The sequence below is a fragment of the Pelodiscus sinensis genome, chromosome 19 (genome assembly GCF_049634645.1).
Source record: "Pelodiscus sinensis isolate JC-2024 chromosome 19, ASM4963464v1, whole genome shotgun sequence".
In the NCBI taxonomy this organism is placed as follows: domain Eukaryota; kingdom Metazoa; phylum Chordata; order Testudines; family Trionychidae; genus Pelodiscus; species Pelodiscus sinensis.
The window spans coordinates 9,386,536-9,401,121 of NC_134729.1; the positions used below are offsets into that span (position 1 = coordinate 9,386,536).

Below are 14,586 nucleotides of genomic sequence, written 5' to 3' on the forward strand. Positions count from 1 at the left end.
TGTGATGGGCTTGCAGAACCCTCCCCCTCGCTGAAGTGTGTGTAATGGGCCTGCAGAGCCCCCCACCGCGGGGGGTGTGTGTGATGGATCTGCAGAGCCCCCCCCTTTGCTAGGGGTGATGGGCCTGCGGAGCCCCCCCCCCCCGGGGTGTGTGTGATGGATCTGCAGAGCCCCCCCCTTTGCTAGGGGTGATGGGCCTGCGGAACCCCCCCCCCGGGGTGTGTGTGATGGATCTGCAGAGCCCCCCCCTTTGCTAGGGGTGATGGGCCTGCGGAGCCCCCCCCCGGGGTGTGTGTGATGGATCTGCAGAGCCCCCCCCTTTGCTAGGGGTGATGGGCCTGCGGAGCCCCCCCCCGGGGTGTGTGTGATGGATCTGCAGAGCGCCCGGTCTGGCCCCCGCCTTTCGCCTTTGCGCAGGCAGGTGCTGGCGCAGGCGATGGGGGAGCCGCTGCTCCGGGGCGGAGGTTGCTCCGTGGAGGGCCCCCCTCGCTTTTGCCCCCGCCCCGCCTAAGGCAATTACCTGGCCGCGCGCCCCGCCCCCCGCGCTGAGTGACAGCCGCGGATCACATGGGGGGCGGGCGCTGGGCTCGGCACCTGGGAGCCGCCGCGGCCGGGGCCGGAGGAGGAGGAGACGCGCCGGGGATGCGTTCGCCGCTGGCCGCTTCTGCAGCCGCAGCGGGCGGGGCGCCAGCCCCCCGGCCCGTAGAGCGGGGCTGCTGAGCTGCCGGGCCATGGTGGCCGCCGCCCCCGCTGCCGCCGCGGCGATGAGGAAAAGCTTCCTGGTGCCGGAGATCAAGCCCCTGGATCAGTACGATTTCCCCCGGGCGCGCAGCGCCGCCAGCCTGGCCTGGGCGCTGGCCAAGGGCTACGCGGGCGCAGGTACCGCGGGCCGGGCTGGGGCAACCGGGGCGGGGGGCTGGGATATAGGAGGCGCGGGGGCGCTGGCTGTTGGGGTTTGGAGGGCTGGGGGCTTGGAGGGCATAGGAGCTGGGGGGCTGGCTGTTGGGGGTGGGGATGGGGGGCTTGGAGGGCATAGGAGCTGGGGGGCTGGCTGTTGGGGGTGGGGATGGGGGGCTTGGAGGGCATAGGAGCTGGGGGGCTGGCTGTTGGGGGTGGGGATGGGGGGCTTGGAAGGCATAGGAGCTGGGGGGCTGGCTGTTGGGGGTGGGGATGGGGGGCTTGGAAGGCATAGGAGCTGGGGGGCTGGCTGTTGGGGGTGGGGATGGGGGGCTTGGAGGGCCTAGGGGCTGGGGGGCTGGCTGTTGGGGGTGGGGATGGGGGGCTTGGAAGGCATAGGAGCTGGGGGGCTGGCTGTTGGGGGTGGGGATGGGGGGCTTGGAGGGCATAGGAGCTGGGGGGCTGGCTGTTGGGGGTGGGGATGGGGGGCTTGGAAGGCATAGGAGCTGGGGGGCTGGCTGTTGGGGGTGGGGATGGGGGGCTTGGAAGGCATAGGAGCTGGGGGGCTGGCTGTTGGGGGTGGGGATGGGGGGCTTGGAAGGCATAGGGGCTGGGGGGCTGGCTGTTGGGGGTGGGGATGGGGGGCTTGGAAGGCATAGGAGCTGGGGGGCTGGCTGTTGGGGGTGGGGATGGGGGGCTTGGAGGGCATAGGAGCTGGGGGGCTGGCTGTTGGGGGTGGGGATGGGGGGCTTGGAGGGCATAGGGGCTGGGGGGCTGGCTGTTGGGGGTGGGGATGGGGGGCTTGGAGGGCATAGGGGCTGGGGGGCTGGCTGTTGGGGGTGGGGATGGGGGGCTTGGAAGGCATAGGGGCTGGGGGGCTGGCTGTTGGGGGTGGGGATGGGGGGCTTGGAAGGCATAGGAGCTGGGGGGCTGGCTGTTGGGGGTGGGGATGGGGGCTTGGAGGGCATAGGAGCTGGGGGGCTGGCTGTTGGGGGTGGGGATGGGGGGCTGGACGGAGAGCGTGAGGGGCCTGCTAGACAGGGAAGGCAGGTACGTGGGAGGGGCATCTTGGAGGAGAGGGCTCCGGATTACACAGGGTTATGGGGGCCAGGGGGAGGCAGAGGGCCCTGGGCATCTGCAAGGGGGCAGGCAGTGAGGGGAGTTCTGAAAGCACGGGGGGGCCTGGGATGGGAAGCCCAGGATATAGGGGGAGGTGAGGGACCTGCTGGTTGCGTTATGTGGGGAGGGGTTGGCACTGGGCCAGAGGGGCTGCTCGCAGGGCACAAGGAGGAAGAGGGTGGCCGGGTGAGCTGGACTCGGGGGGGGGGGAAGGCAACTGTAATCTGGGGGGGGGGGGGGGGAGGAGGAATGAGAATCCAGAATACATGGGGGAGGAGACTTGGTTTGTGGGGAATTTCCTCTTCCTTGTCCCCTTGCTTGCTCTCTGTCAAATGCAGGTGGCTGGTGTGAGGGTCTCTTAAGGGGAGGGGCCTAACTTTCTCCCTAGCAGGAGTGGGGGGGGGTGTGGTGACCACCCCTCTGCCTGGGTTTGGCCTGGGGGGGATTTGGGCTCTGCTGGTCACACCCCTGCTGTTTACTAAGGCCTCTGTGCTGCTCCCTGAGGAAGGGCCCCGTGGGGGGTGGGGGGATGACCAGGACCCCCATCCCCCACCCTATTGTGATAGGGGGACACCTAGCCACTGCAGTTGGATGTCTCTTATTGTGGGAGAAGGGAACTGAGGAGACCCCCATTCCTGCTCTGAGCTAGGAGGAGGGGACCCCGCAATGCCTCTCCCTAGCAGGGCCCTTGTTCCTGGGAGTAACCGCAGGCTGGCTCTGTGAACGCCCAACCCAAACAATAGGCTGGTGTTTTGCCCTCCATCTCTGTGCCCAGCGAAGCCTTTTCCGGCCCTGGTGGGGGTGGGCTGCACTAGGGATAGGGCTTCAATATGTGTGTGGGGGCAGGGGGAGTGTGGGTCTGTCACCTGCCGTGCACAGCCCCCTCCCCGCACACCCACCCACCAGCTGTGACATATGAAAGGGCTGCCTGAATATTCAGGAAGATGGGGAGGGGGGGAAGCTCTGAGGAGTTGAGAGTGCTGGTCTCTCCCTCCCCCTGCCCCCCCACCCCAGCCTGCCTGCAATCTGTTCCCCAGCCTGCTCTGGGATTGGAAGGGGGGATGCGGAAGGGCAGGGATTTAATCTCCATGCATTTTTCTCTTCCTCAGACCCAGGGTGGGCAGGTGTCGCTCCCCCCCCCGCCCCCCGCCGAGGGCCTGGCGGGCAAAGGGTTTTGATTGAGGGCCGTATTTAGTCCTCTGTGCCTGGTCTTGGGTGGGCAGAGGCCTGCATGGGCTGGGGGGCTGCTGTGCCCGACACCCCAGTGCCTTATTCTCCAGCCCTTACACTGCTCTGTATTGTCTCCCGGAGGAAGGAGGCCCTTTTGTTGCAGTCGCAGGGCCTGGATGGTGGGAGCCGTGGTGACGTGTGTGGCTAGGTGAGCTCACGCTGCCTTAACCCTTTGCTTGCTGCTACAGGGCCCAGAGCCACAGGCGGCTGGCTGATGCTGGGCCCGCCCCGCCGGGCAGACACCAGCAGTGCCGGGTGGCCTTAGCAGGTGTCGCTGTCAGGCTTCCATTGTTGTGTGGTGCCACTGGAGCTGGAAAAGCCTCACGAGGGAATTGTCCTCTGGGCGCAGCCTCCAGCAGCAGGGCTCAGCGCCGATGTGACCCTCCAGGGCGTGTCCCTGTGCCCAGGGTGCTTGGCTAGTGCTGGCACCAGCAGTGGGCCACGCAGCTCAACAAAGCCTGGGCTGGCCAGCTCCTCTGGGAGAGGGTTGCCCACAGACATGGCCTCGGGGCCCAGAGGCTGAATCCAGGATGAGGAAGGGTCCCCTGAAGTGGTGTCATGGGGAACCCATCGGGGGGGGGGGGGGGTTAGGCCTCCTGCCCTGGGCATGGTGGGGTGAGGTGGCTCCTAGATCCAGGGTGTTTGGGCTTCCCCTGGCCCTACCCAGTGCTGCCACCACCTCCCCGGGGGCCCTTTGGCAGGGTCACCCTTCCTCTTTCTGTGGGGTCCCATGTCAAACACAATCTGACCTGATGTCTCCGGGGCCCCCAGGGATCCACCCTGGCTGGGGTGTGTAGGGGTGAGAGAACCTTCCCATTCAGGGCTCTCTGTTCCTTCAGCCCCCCAGAACAGGGTCTTCCACCCAGCTCCCCATGCCATCCCTGGCCCATAGCCCACCATGGGACCTGCTTCTGATCTGCCACAGAAGTCTGGCTTGGGGCAGCTCATTCACAAGATGCCCCCAAGGCCTCTCCCCTGCTGGCTGGTGGGGGAATTCCTTTCCCCTCCTAGAGCGGTGTGGCTGGAAGGGGAGGAGTGACAGAAGGGGGGGGGAGGGGGGAGGGTAGTGCATCCCTGTTTTGGCTGGGTTGGATACTAGGAGCCCTGTGTCACAGACACAGCCTGGTGACAAGGGAGGGAAGCCAGCCTGGGGGGAGGGGATCGTTTGGCTGAGCTTGCTGACCTGGAAGTAATGTGGGAGGACTTGGAGGCTGGGTTGCAGCCCAGGCAAGTGCTTCTGGACTAGGGGCTGGCGCTCTGCGCGGGCCCTGCTCTGTCGGGGGTGGGTGTTGCCAAGGCCATGGGAGGACAAGGAGTTAGTGGCTTGTGGTCTGCCGGCTTCCATCACTGTGCGGTGCCACTGGAGCTGGAAAAGTGAGAGGGAGTTACTCACTGGCAGCTAGAATTCAGCTGGCTCTGGGGTGAGGCTCAGCAGATCAGAGGAAGATCAGGTCCTGCCCCTGCTGGGTGTTACGGGGTGCAGGGCAGGATGGAGTTGCTGTCAGTAGGGTCAGGGCTGGATTGGCCAGCCTGGTGCTGTATGTGGAATGAGGGAGGGGGCCCAGCTGAGAACAGGTTCCCCTGTCCCTGCCCTTCTGTGTCACACACAAACAGCTTAGGCAGGGAGCCGCGTCATCTGCTTTGGAGCCAGGCCAGGGTGGCCCTGGTGGGGCAGTGCCAGGTTCAGAGTCCAGGGCCCTGCTGGGAACTACTTGCTTATCTTCTGCCCTGGCAATTCCGACTCCTGCCGTCCTGAGCTGGGAATGCGCGTGGTGCGCGTTCTGCGTGCCCCGGTGCTTCCTGCATTCCAGCGCTGAGGCCTGGCTGGGTTTGGGCTGGTTGTGGGGTGAGTCAGGACCCATCAGCGCTACAGGCCGGAACTGGGTGTAACCTGAGGAGCTGGGTACACGAGGACCCAGTGACAGCTCTCAGGTTCTGCCTGTGGGCTGGGGAGCTGTTGTGCTGGCTACTGCGTGGGTTCCCCCAGCTGAGACTGAGGGGCCCCAACAGGGCCCAGGACTGCGTGGACCCCTAATGAGCCGGTGGGTACCCCAAAGAGCCCCCAGTAAGCAAAGTACAGAGGGGAAACTGGGGCGCTGAGGAGTGGAGCTGGGAAATGAATCCTGACTCCGTGTGGAGCTGTGGCCCCTAGACCCCACTAGGGCAAAGCTGTTCTCATTACTCTCCCTTAAGTGTGGCTGAATGGGCCCAGACATCAGTCCACGGGCGGTCCGGCTGGGCTGCTGCTGAGAGATGTCCCAGGCACTGCAAGACCTCGTTTCTTGCTGGGGCAGGGATGCAGCCAGTGTTCCCAGTGAGTGGCCGCACCAGTGCCCAGCTTAGGAGAGAGTCCAAAGCTGCCTAGCTGATTAGCTGTGGGCACTCTGCTAGGTTTGCTAGGTGGTGCACATGCACATGACAAAATTTATTCTGCACATGGGTGGAAAAGATTAGAGGGAACACTGGCTGTGGCCTGTGCTAGCACAGCCCACCCCCAGAGGCCAGGGGGGCCTACAGCGACCAGGCCTGGAACACAGGTTCTTTGGCACACTGATGTCAACACAGGCAGCAGCGCCAGCGCCGGCACCAGGCGAGCCCTGACAGGATCCTGGCCCAGCTGCTCGGTGGCCATGTTCAAACCTGGTGATTTGGGCAGAGGCGGGGACTCCTGGCTGCTGAATTCCTGTGGTGGGGAGGCTGGGAAGGGAAGCACACTGGGCTCAGCTGTGTTGGGAGAGCGAGGGTGAGGTGGCTGGGCGTGGGTGCATGTCCCACCCCAGAGTCTGATCACACTGACCCATGGACTGTCTCATCCAGCTGCATCCCCTGATGCTCGTTCTACCCCTGCACTGATATGGAGCATGTCTGGCTGAGCCTCTCTAGCAGGCAGGGGAGGGGACCAGGGAGACTATGGCAGGAGCTAGTCCATTGTAGCTGCTGCCAAGGGAGGTGGGTATCTCTGTAACCCACAGCCCCCCTCCCTTGTTGTCTTGCTCCTTTGGGGGTGGGACCAGAGGCTTTGGAGACCCGTCTCTGCAAAGGGACAGAGGCTGGGGGAAGCTCCCTCTGCCCTGTGGCTGTCTCAGCGTAACTGGGGTCTTCTGGTCCTTTGCTCTCTCTGCCTTGCGCAGCCTGCAGAAAGCCCCTGACTCCCTCCCCTGGGGCAGCTGCTCCTCATCAGTCAAGACAGGTCACCGATGCAGAGCGATCTGGTGAACTGGCTGCACACCCAGTCTGTGTGAATTTGGCTGAATGTAAACCAAGAGCTCTGGGAACAAAGCACAGGCCAACCCTGCAGGATGGGTATCTGGCCTGGGAAGCAGCGACTCAAGTGCTGGAGGTGGGTCCCCAGTGAGATGCTGTGGCTTAAAGGGCTAACGTGCTCCTGGGGCTCAGAAAGGAGGGACTCTTGAGTAGGCGCAGAGAGGGGACTGTACCTCTGCTGGCCCTGGCGCGACTGCTGTTGGAATCCTGTGCCCAAGGCTCAAGCAGGGGGGTGATAAATTGGAGTGGGGTCAGAGAATGGTAAAGGGACCAGAAACCTGCCTCAGCCTGAGCTCTTTGGGCCTGTCACAACAGGGAGCGCCACAGAGGCGGTTAAGGGGTGACTTGACTAGTCAGGAGGAACCTAGAGGGGCCAAACGATTTACTCTTGGGCTCTTCGGCCTAGCACGGGTCGGACACGGCGCGACGGCTGGGAGCGGAAGCCAGGCGTAGTGTGTGGAAATAAGGCATCCGCTGGAGCGGGTTGCTGAGGGCTGGGCTGGATTCTCCAGCACTGGCGAGGCTGAGATGAAGCCAGGGCCCGTCTCAGAGCTGTGCTCTGGGGCAGGTCTCTGGCCGGCGCTGGCCCGAAGCTCACGCCCGCCGAGCCCAGTGGCCGTTCATTCCCTCGTGATTTCCTGCTGCACCAGTGCATTCTGGGACCATGGATTTCTAATAGGGAACAGGGTTCTCTGCCGTGGGCCCACGGCCCTGCCACGCTTGGGTGCACCACCCAGGTTAGAGGCTCCACACAGCAGCCTGGACTTCCCAAGTGGCTCTCACTCTCCAGCTCTGGCTTCTGGCCTAGCCGAGGGTGAGCCCTCCGGGGGAGCAGGGCAGTGGGGCCTAAGACCCACCTCAGGCCCCCATCAATGTGTTCTCTCATTTTCTCACCCCTGAGTGGACTGAGCTTTGGCCCGTGTGACGTGGAGGGGGCGTGTGACACGTCACCTTCAGAGTGGTGCACCTAACACAATTCATAGGGTGGAAGTAGGGCTCTGGAGTTCTGAGTGTGGGAGGGAGCTCAGGTCTGCAGCAGGGAGCTGGGGGTGCAGAAGTCTGAGGGCTCCAGCTGGGGGTGCAGGCCCTGGGGTGGGGCCATGGATGTGGGGCTCAGAGCTGGGACAAAGATTGGGAAGAAGGGTGTATGTGAGGGGGGGGGCCCTGAGGGATTTGGAATAGGGATGTTAAATATTGGTTAAATGAATAGTTGAGGCTAGTCGACTATTCTGTAGTCCCTGGGGGTGGGGCTGGCAGCCAGTGTGCTCCAGCCCCATTCCTGGGGAGCCCTTTGCTACCCCGTGCTGCTGCCTCTCTATCAGAGGCAGCTGCGTGGGGTGCCAGGTGGGAGCTGGCCCGTGAGGGGAACCAGTTTAAAAACCAGCTCCCCTAGTGGACTTCCCAAGTGGCTCTCACTCTCCAGCTCTGGCTTCTGGCCTAGCCAAGGGTGAGCCCTCCGGGGGAGCAGGGCAGTGGGGCCTAAGACCCACCTCAGGCCCCCATCAATGTGTTCTCTCATTTTCTCACCCCTGAGTGGACTGAGCTTTGGCCCGTGCGATGTGGAGGGGGCGTGTGTGCACCTAACACAATGCAGATCAGCAGCACAGGGTGACAGCAGCCCCTGCCCAGGGGCGTGGGGAGAATGGAGCTCCCAGACCCAACACAAGCCGGAACTGAGCCGGGCTGCCTGCCCGCCTAGCTCCTAATGCACTCTAACTGCAGAGCCGCAGTGGGGGGAGGTCCCGGACCCAGTGCAAGCTGGGACTGAGCCAGGCTGCTGGCCAGCCTGCTAAACAATGTACCGGGGGAGGGGAATGTGTGTAGCCTATAGCATTAACCTATAAGCTAATGGTTAATCGAATGCACTATTGCATCCCTAATTTGGAATGCAGGCGGGGGCTGCATATTGAGGTGCAGGAGGGGTGATGGCTCTGGGGTGGGTCCAGGAATGAGGGGGTGGGGTACAAGAGGGGGTTTGGGGAGGGGCTCTAGGCTGGGGTGCAGGAGGTGACTCTGGGGCGGGGACTTTGGGCTTGAGTTTACCTGGCTGGCTCCTGGTCAGCGGCTGCCTAGTGGGGCACTGCACCACGCCCTGGAACAGCCAGCAGGCCCTCCTGAGGGGGAGGGGGCACGAGGCTCCATGGCGTGTGGAGCCCTGTGGTCCCCCACCTAGGAACTGGACCTCCTGTCCCCGCTGGCCCAGCTGGGAGCAGCCCTGGTCAGAGAGAGGGGCAGCCGCAGCTGGAGCCGGTGGGGAGAGCTGCCTCCCCCTGGCCGAGGCAGCCTTGGGGCTCTCCTCCATTCCGGCCCTGAGCCTGGCATGGGGAGCCGCACAGCCTAGTGCAGCGGTTCCCAAACTTCTTGGCATCACGCCCCCTTTTTGATTTTTTTGAGACCCTCACGTGCACCCCCCCCCCCCCCCAATAGCAGCAAAACTTGTTGAGCAAATAAAAAAAAAGAGGGAACCTACCAGGGCCGAAAAACAAAAATAGCAGCAAACTCTTTAGGTGTTTGGGGGGGGGGGGGGGGGGGGACTGGGTTGCCTCGTGCCCCCCCCCAGAATTTCTTCATGCCCCCCAGGGGGCACATCCCCCAGTTAGGAAGCCCACGGCCTAGCGGGAACTAACCCCCCAGCCCGGCTGGTGCTGCCCTGAGCGTGGGGCGGGTGCAAAGTGGCTCCACAGGGATCTGGGACACATGCTGCCCAGCAGACTGGCATTTGAAATGTACATTTTTGGACTGTCCAACCCTGTTAAGAGCTGGCCCGAGCCCCCCCCCCCCACTAGGTGGAGGTGGGGGGGCTTGTTGCAGCTTCTCCTTGCCTAGTGTAGACAGGCCCTGCCAGCTGGTCTCCCAACAATACCCTGCCCTAGGGAGTTGGGGTCTCAAGGGGTTTGGGGTGCTGGCCCCGCAGATTGCGCTCTGCCTGTATTCTGCAAGCCAGGCTGCTCAGCCATGTGCAGTAGGTCTCTGTCAGCCACTGGTGCTGCCTTAACCCCTGGCCTCCATGCCCTGGGCCTCCAGCTGCCCCCACCACCTATTTGCTTGGTGCCCAGCTGCTGCCCTCACTCCTTGCACAGCTTGCTGCTCCGTGCAGCCTGGGCACTGAGCTCTGAGCAGGCCCTGCTGTGGGGGGGGGGGGGGGGTGGCAGCTTCTCCTGCAGGCCCACATCAGGGCTGGGCCAGCCCATTCCAGCTTGAGAGCTTCCTTTCCTATCTCCCCCCGGCTGAGGTTCACCTGATGCCCTGCTACCTTGGGGTCGGGAGGGAGGTGCCCAGTTCTTACCCAGTAGCATCATTCCAGACACCCACGTGCTGATTGGACCGCAGGCCCCAGCAGGCCCTGCTGCTCCTGGCCCCGAGCCATGGAGTGGTGTGGCGTGTCAGGGCCCGTGTCTGGGGGCCCTGCCCTGGAGTGAGTTTCAGGCCCAGCTCCTGCCAAGCAACTGGGTGTCTCCCATCACGTGCGCTTGTGCGGGCCCCAAAGTCTTGTGCCGGGGCTCCCTGGGCACTGACATGTGCTTCCTGTGGGATGGGGTAGCTGGCATCCATGGGGAGGCTGTGCTGGGAGGAGGGATGTAAAGGGTTAACCTTACTGGCACGCTGACTGGGGCAGCAGGTTAACCGGCAGTGTGGCAGGCTCCATGGGGCTGGGCCAGCAGCTCGGGAGTCCCGGTAACTGGTTACATATTATGTTTAACAGGTTCTCTTTTTAAGCAGGATTTTCCATCCGTCCCTAGCTTGGGGCGTTCTGGCTGGAGCGGTGGGGGCAGGGTGTTGTCGAGTGGGTCAGCGCGGGGGGCCTGGCAGTTTGGGTTCAGATACCGGCCTCTCTGCTCATCTCCCTCTTTCTCCGCCCGGGGCCTGGCCCAGTGCTGGGGGGAATGGAAGAGGCTGCTGCTTTCCCGGCTGGGCTCGGGCATGGTGGCCGGGCTGTGCCCATCCTGCCAGGTGTCCTGTTTCCAGCCAGTCCTGCTGTGCCTGCGTTGGGGGCCCTGGCCGGGCGGGGGGCTACTGGCTGGGCACCGCTGAACTGGTGCGGGTGATTTGGTCGGGAACGTCACACGGTCGCGTTCCCAGGGCCTGATTAGGTGAGTGCCTGAGTGTTCCCATCATGAATCTGGTGTGTCCTGGGCACAGGTGCTGTCAGTCTCCCTGTGACCAGGCAGCAGCTGGGCATGGATGCAGTTGGGTCTGCACCTCTCTCGGGGGCCTGGCAGTGTGTAGGTCAGCTGTGCTCACAGCCCTAGGAGCAGGGCCTTTCTCTGGCCCTGCTCCATGCGGCGCCAGCTCCTGGACAGGGTGGGGTGGGCAGCAGGGCTCTCGCCTGGCTGCAGTGGTGATGCCGTGGCTACTGGGTGAGCCAGGCTGTGGTCCTGCTTGCGGGTTAACGGATGACTTGTTCCCCGTGGGAATTGCTATTGGCCGAGGGGCTCACCTGCCTCCGGGACAGGCTGCAGAGAGCCACATTCAGCCTGGGAGTAGGGGGCGTGTATTCGCCCGCGCCGTGGCGGGTCTCCGCTGCTGGCCCATTGTCACAGCGAGGCTGGCACCTGCTCTTTCTGCCCTGACCTTAGGGAAACGAGCCAGGTGGTCCAGGAGCCTGGGCAATGCAGGTCCCTTCTGGCTCTGGAGCCTCCTCCCAGCTATGTGAGCCTGGTGGGGATCTGCAGGGAGCCCTGATGCCAGCCACTGGGGGCTGTGTCCCTGCCGCTCGATCTCCATGATAAAGGGACCAGAAACCTGCCTCAGCCTGAGCTCTTTGGGCCTGTCACAACAGGGAGCGTCACAGAGGCGGTTAAGGGGTGATTTGATTAGTCAGGAGGAACCTAGAGGGGCCAAACGATTTACTCTTGGGCTCTTCGGCCTAGCAAAGGTGGGACATGGCTGGGAGCGGAAGCCAGGCGCAGTGCGTGGAAGTAAGGCATCCGTGAGCGCAACTAGCCGCTGGAGCGGGTTGCTGAGGGCTGGGCTGGACTGTCCAGCACTGGCGAGGCTGAGATGAAGTCAGGGCCCGTCTGAGCTGTGCTCTAGGACTTGGCTGGGGCAGGTCTCTGGCTGGCGCTGGACTGAAGGTCACGCCCGCCGAGCCCAGTGGCCGTTCGTTCCCTCCGGATTCCTCCTGCTCCGGCGTTCTGGGACCCTGGCTCTCTGGAGGAGGCTGGGTGGCACCGTGCACTGGTCCCAGCCCCTGCTGCAGCCTGGCCTGCCCTGGGCACTGCAGATGAGCCAGTGTGCTGGGGCTTGGTGACAGACCCCGGGCCTCGGGTGGGGGGAGACGGTCTCTGCCACCCGGGAGCTGGGCAGGGCTGCGGCCCCAGTGCTCAGAGCAGCTCTGCCTGCCCCTTTGTCCCGTGGCAGAACCAGTGGTCGGAGCATGGGGTGAGGGCAGGGCCTGTCCCTGGGCTTCCCCCTCTGAGCAGCTGAAAGTGCGCTGCTCCCATCTGCACGCCTGGCAGGCGGGGGGGAGGGGCTGGCTCCCAGCTGTGCTTAGCCAAGATAAAGCCGGGCAGGCTCCTGGGGGGCGGGAGGCCTGGCGCCTGCCCAGCGCTGCCGTGTTCCCTGCGTGGCCTTGCCCAGATAAGCAGCTCAGGCAGCAGGGTGGGATTAGCTCACTGGCCTCCTCCACGGGACTGGTTGCGCCAGCATGGAGCCCCCGGCACAGGGAGGCAGCCACCTCTGGGGTGGGATGTGGCTGCTGCCCAGCTGTCTCTGGCAGAGTGGAGGAAGGCCCCAGTGGTAGGGGGCAGGGCAGAGACCCTTTTTTCTCTGCTGTTGGCAGCTTCACCCTGACTCCTTGGGGGCTGGTATCAGCCAGTCATCTGGGGGGCAGGAGATGGCCAGCGCGTTCCAGCCCCCCAGCTCTGTTGTGCCAGCCCCTCATGTTTTTTCCTGCCACTCACTCCCCCTGTGCCTGGGGGTGTAGCCATGTGGCTGTCCCAGACCTGTTCTTCCTCCCTGGGGCTGCTTTGCAGTGGGACCTTCCCCTCTCTGCCCATCCCAAACATCAGGAGCTACCTGGGAACCAGTGTGAGAGCCCCACGGCCTCCCTCTGTCCCAGCCCCGGGTCCCCCTCAGCTCTGCCAGGGCCCCTTAATCCCGGGCTGCTCTTTCCTCCCCTCAGTCCTGGCGCACAGCTCGAGCTGTGGGGCATGTGACGTGTAGCTCAGTGGGGCTCAGCCCTGCTAAGCCGGGGCCACGTAACTGCGCCTGGGGAGCTGGGGTGTCTGTCTGCACCCACACTCGCCCCCACCCCGTGCTGGGATCTGGCAGTTCCCAGCGTTGGATGCTGGAGGGGCAGGCGGGTGTCTGGGCCCGATGCCACAGGGGGCGTGGCTTCTCCGTGGCGGAGCCGCGAGTCCCGTGCGCAGCAGGGACTCCTCCATCAGGTGATGCTGACTCAGCTGTGTGGGCTGCTCCACCTGTTCACCAGAGGTGGGGGGCCCTCTCCCCGCTCAGGAATGCTCCCCCCCCGTGGGGGGAGGATCTGGTGTGCAAATCTCATGTTTCACATCCGTTCTGCATAGAAAACAGAGTCAGGAGGGCCCCTCTTCTCCTGCCCCTTTGGGTTTGCGGGAGGGAGAGGGGACAGGGGTCCGGTTGTGGCGCCTTGGACGTAAGTGGAAGCTCATTAATGAGCCTGGCAGGGCAGAGGGGAGAGGACCCCGGAGTCCTGGCTCCCAGCCCTCTGCTCCGGCCCATTGGTTTGCACTTCCCTGCCAGAGGGACCCCGGAGTCCTGGCTCCCAGGCTGCCCCGCTCAGAACAACGTGCCGATGCAGACGGGAGCAGAGGCCTTATTTGGGTGGCTGGTCAGTCCCGTTCCCTCCCGTGGGCGAGTCTGCACCCAGCTTGCTCCCCTCCCCCGGTAGCCACCTCTGGCAGGGTGACCACGGCCCCGTGGGACGCTGGGCTGTCTGGATTCTCTGCCGTGGCGAGCCCCCTCCCTGCTGCACTCCAGCCAGCCGCCCCCTGGACGGGGATGGGGCTTGTGGTGCTGGCTCCCTGGGAACTGCACCCCCAGGGAGGCGCCCCAGGCTCTGTCCTGAGAGTGCCTAGTGTGGGGCCGTGGGCTGACACCAGCTCTGCCGGGGCTGGGCCCAGGGCCAGGAGCAGCCAGCCTGGCCGGTTTCCCTTCCCCCGTAATTGCTCCTGCCTGGGGATCATGTTGCAGGAGGCGTGTGAGCACCCCAGCTTGGTGTGGGGGCGCCAGGAGGTGCCTGCCCTAGGAGTGCTCATGGCAGGGAGGGCAGAGGTTCCAGACAGGAGCCCCTCAGGGCCAAGGCTCTGAGGCCAGCAAGGGGGCACCCCAAAGTGCCCCAGATCAAGCTGATGCAAAGGGATTCTTCCTAGCAGCTCTGGGACTCTGGGGAAGGTTGGCTGCCAGTGCCCCCTGTCCTGCCCACTCTGCTGAGCTGGGTTAGAGGGTGCTGGCTAGGTCCTGTGTCGAGGACGGGGGCGGGGAGAGGGCAGGAAAGAACTTGGTGTCTTCAGCCCCGCTCCCCCGTCAATGGCTGGGATCTCTCCGTGTTCCCTGTAACTTTTCCCATCCCTTGGTAGAATGAGTGTTGTGTGCCCACTGTGGCGGGGAGGCATGGCCCATCACCTTCCTGTTGGCACATGCAACAAAATTCACGTGGCGGGAGTGGGGCCAAGGGGTTCTGAATGCGGAAGGAGACCCCGGGCTGTGGTGCAAGGGCTGTAGCTGGGCTCTGGGCTCTGGAGTGGGGCTGGGGATGAGGGGTTTGAGGTGCAGGGGTTGGGGGTGTGGGGAAGGGCTGGGCTGGGGTGCTCACAGCTGGGGGTTGGACTCGGCTTACCTGGGCTGCTCCCTGCAGGGGCCAGAGAGGAGGGATCCCTTGCCCCAGCAGCTCGGTGCTAGGGCTGGGGGGGCAGGGCTCCCCTCTGCCGGCACCTTCAGGGCTTGGGGAACTCGGCTCATGGCCCTCCCACGTTGAGCTCCAAGGTGGCAGCACCCGGAAGGTCAGACTGAGCTCATGTCTATGGGGAGCAGCAGTTGGGAGCACTGCCTGCTCCTCTCCCCTCCTCCCCCAGGAGCAGAGTGGGAGCTAGGCAA

At 64.3% G+C, this 14,586-nt stretch overlaps 1 protein-coding gene across 4 annotated transcripts in view; it reads left to right on the plus strand.

Annotated features, from left to right (window-relative positions):
* The first annotated feature begins 576 nt into the window (after positions 1–576).
* The window catches only part of CAMSAP3 (calmodulin regulated spectrin associated protein family member 3), a 35,556-nt gene continuing 21,546 nt past the window's right edge, over positions 577–14,586 (plus strand). For all 4 annotated transcript variants that reach the window (XM_075902168.1, XM_075902170.1, XM_075902169.1 and 1 more), the window contains exon 1: positions 577–879. In XM_075902168.1, coding sequence (XP_075758283.1) covers positions 732–879 — 148 coding nt within the window. In that variant the 5' untranslated portion in view covers positions 577–731. The remainder of the gene's footprint in view (positions 880–14,586) is intronic.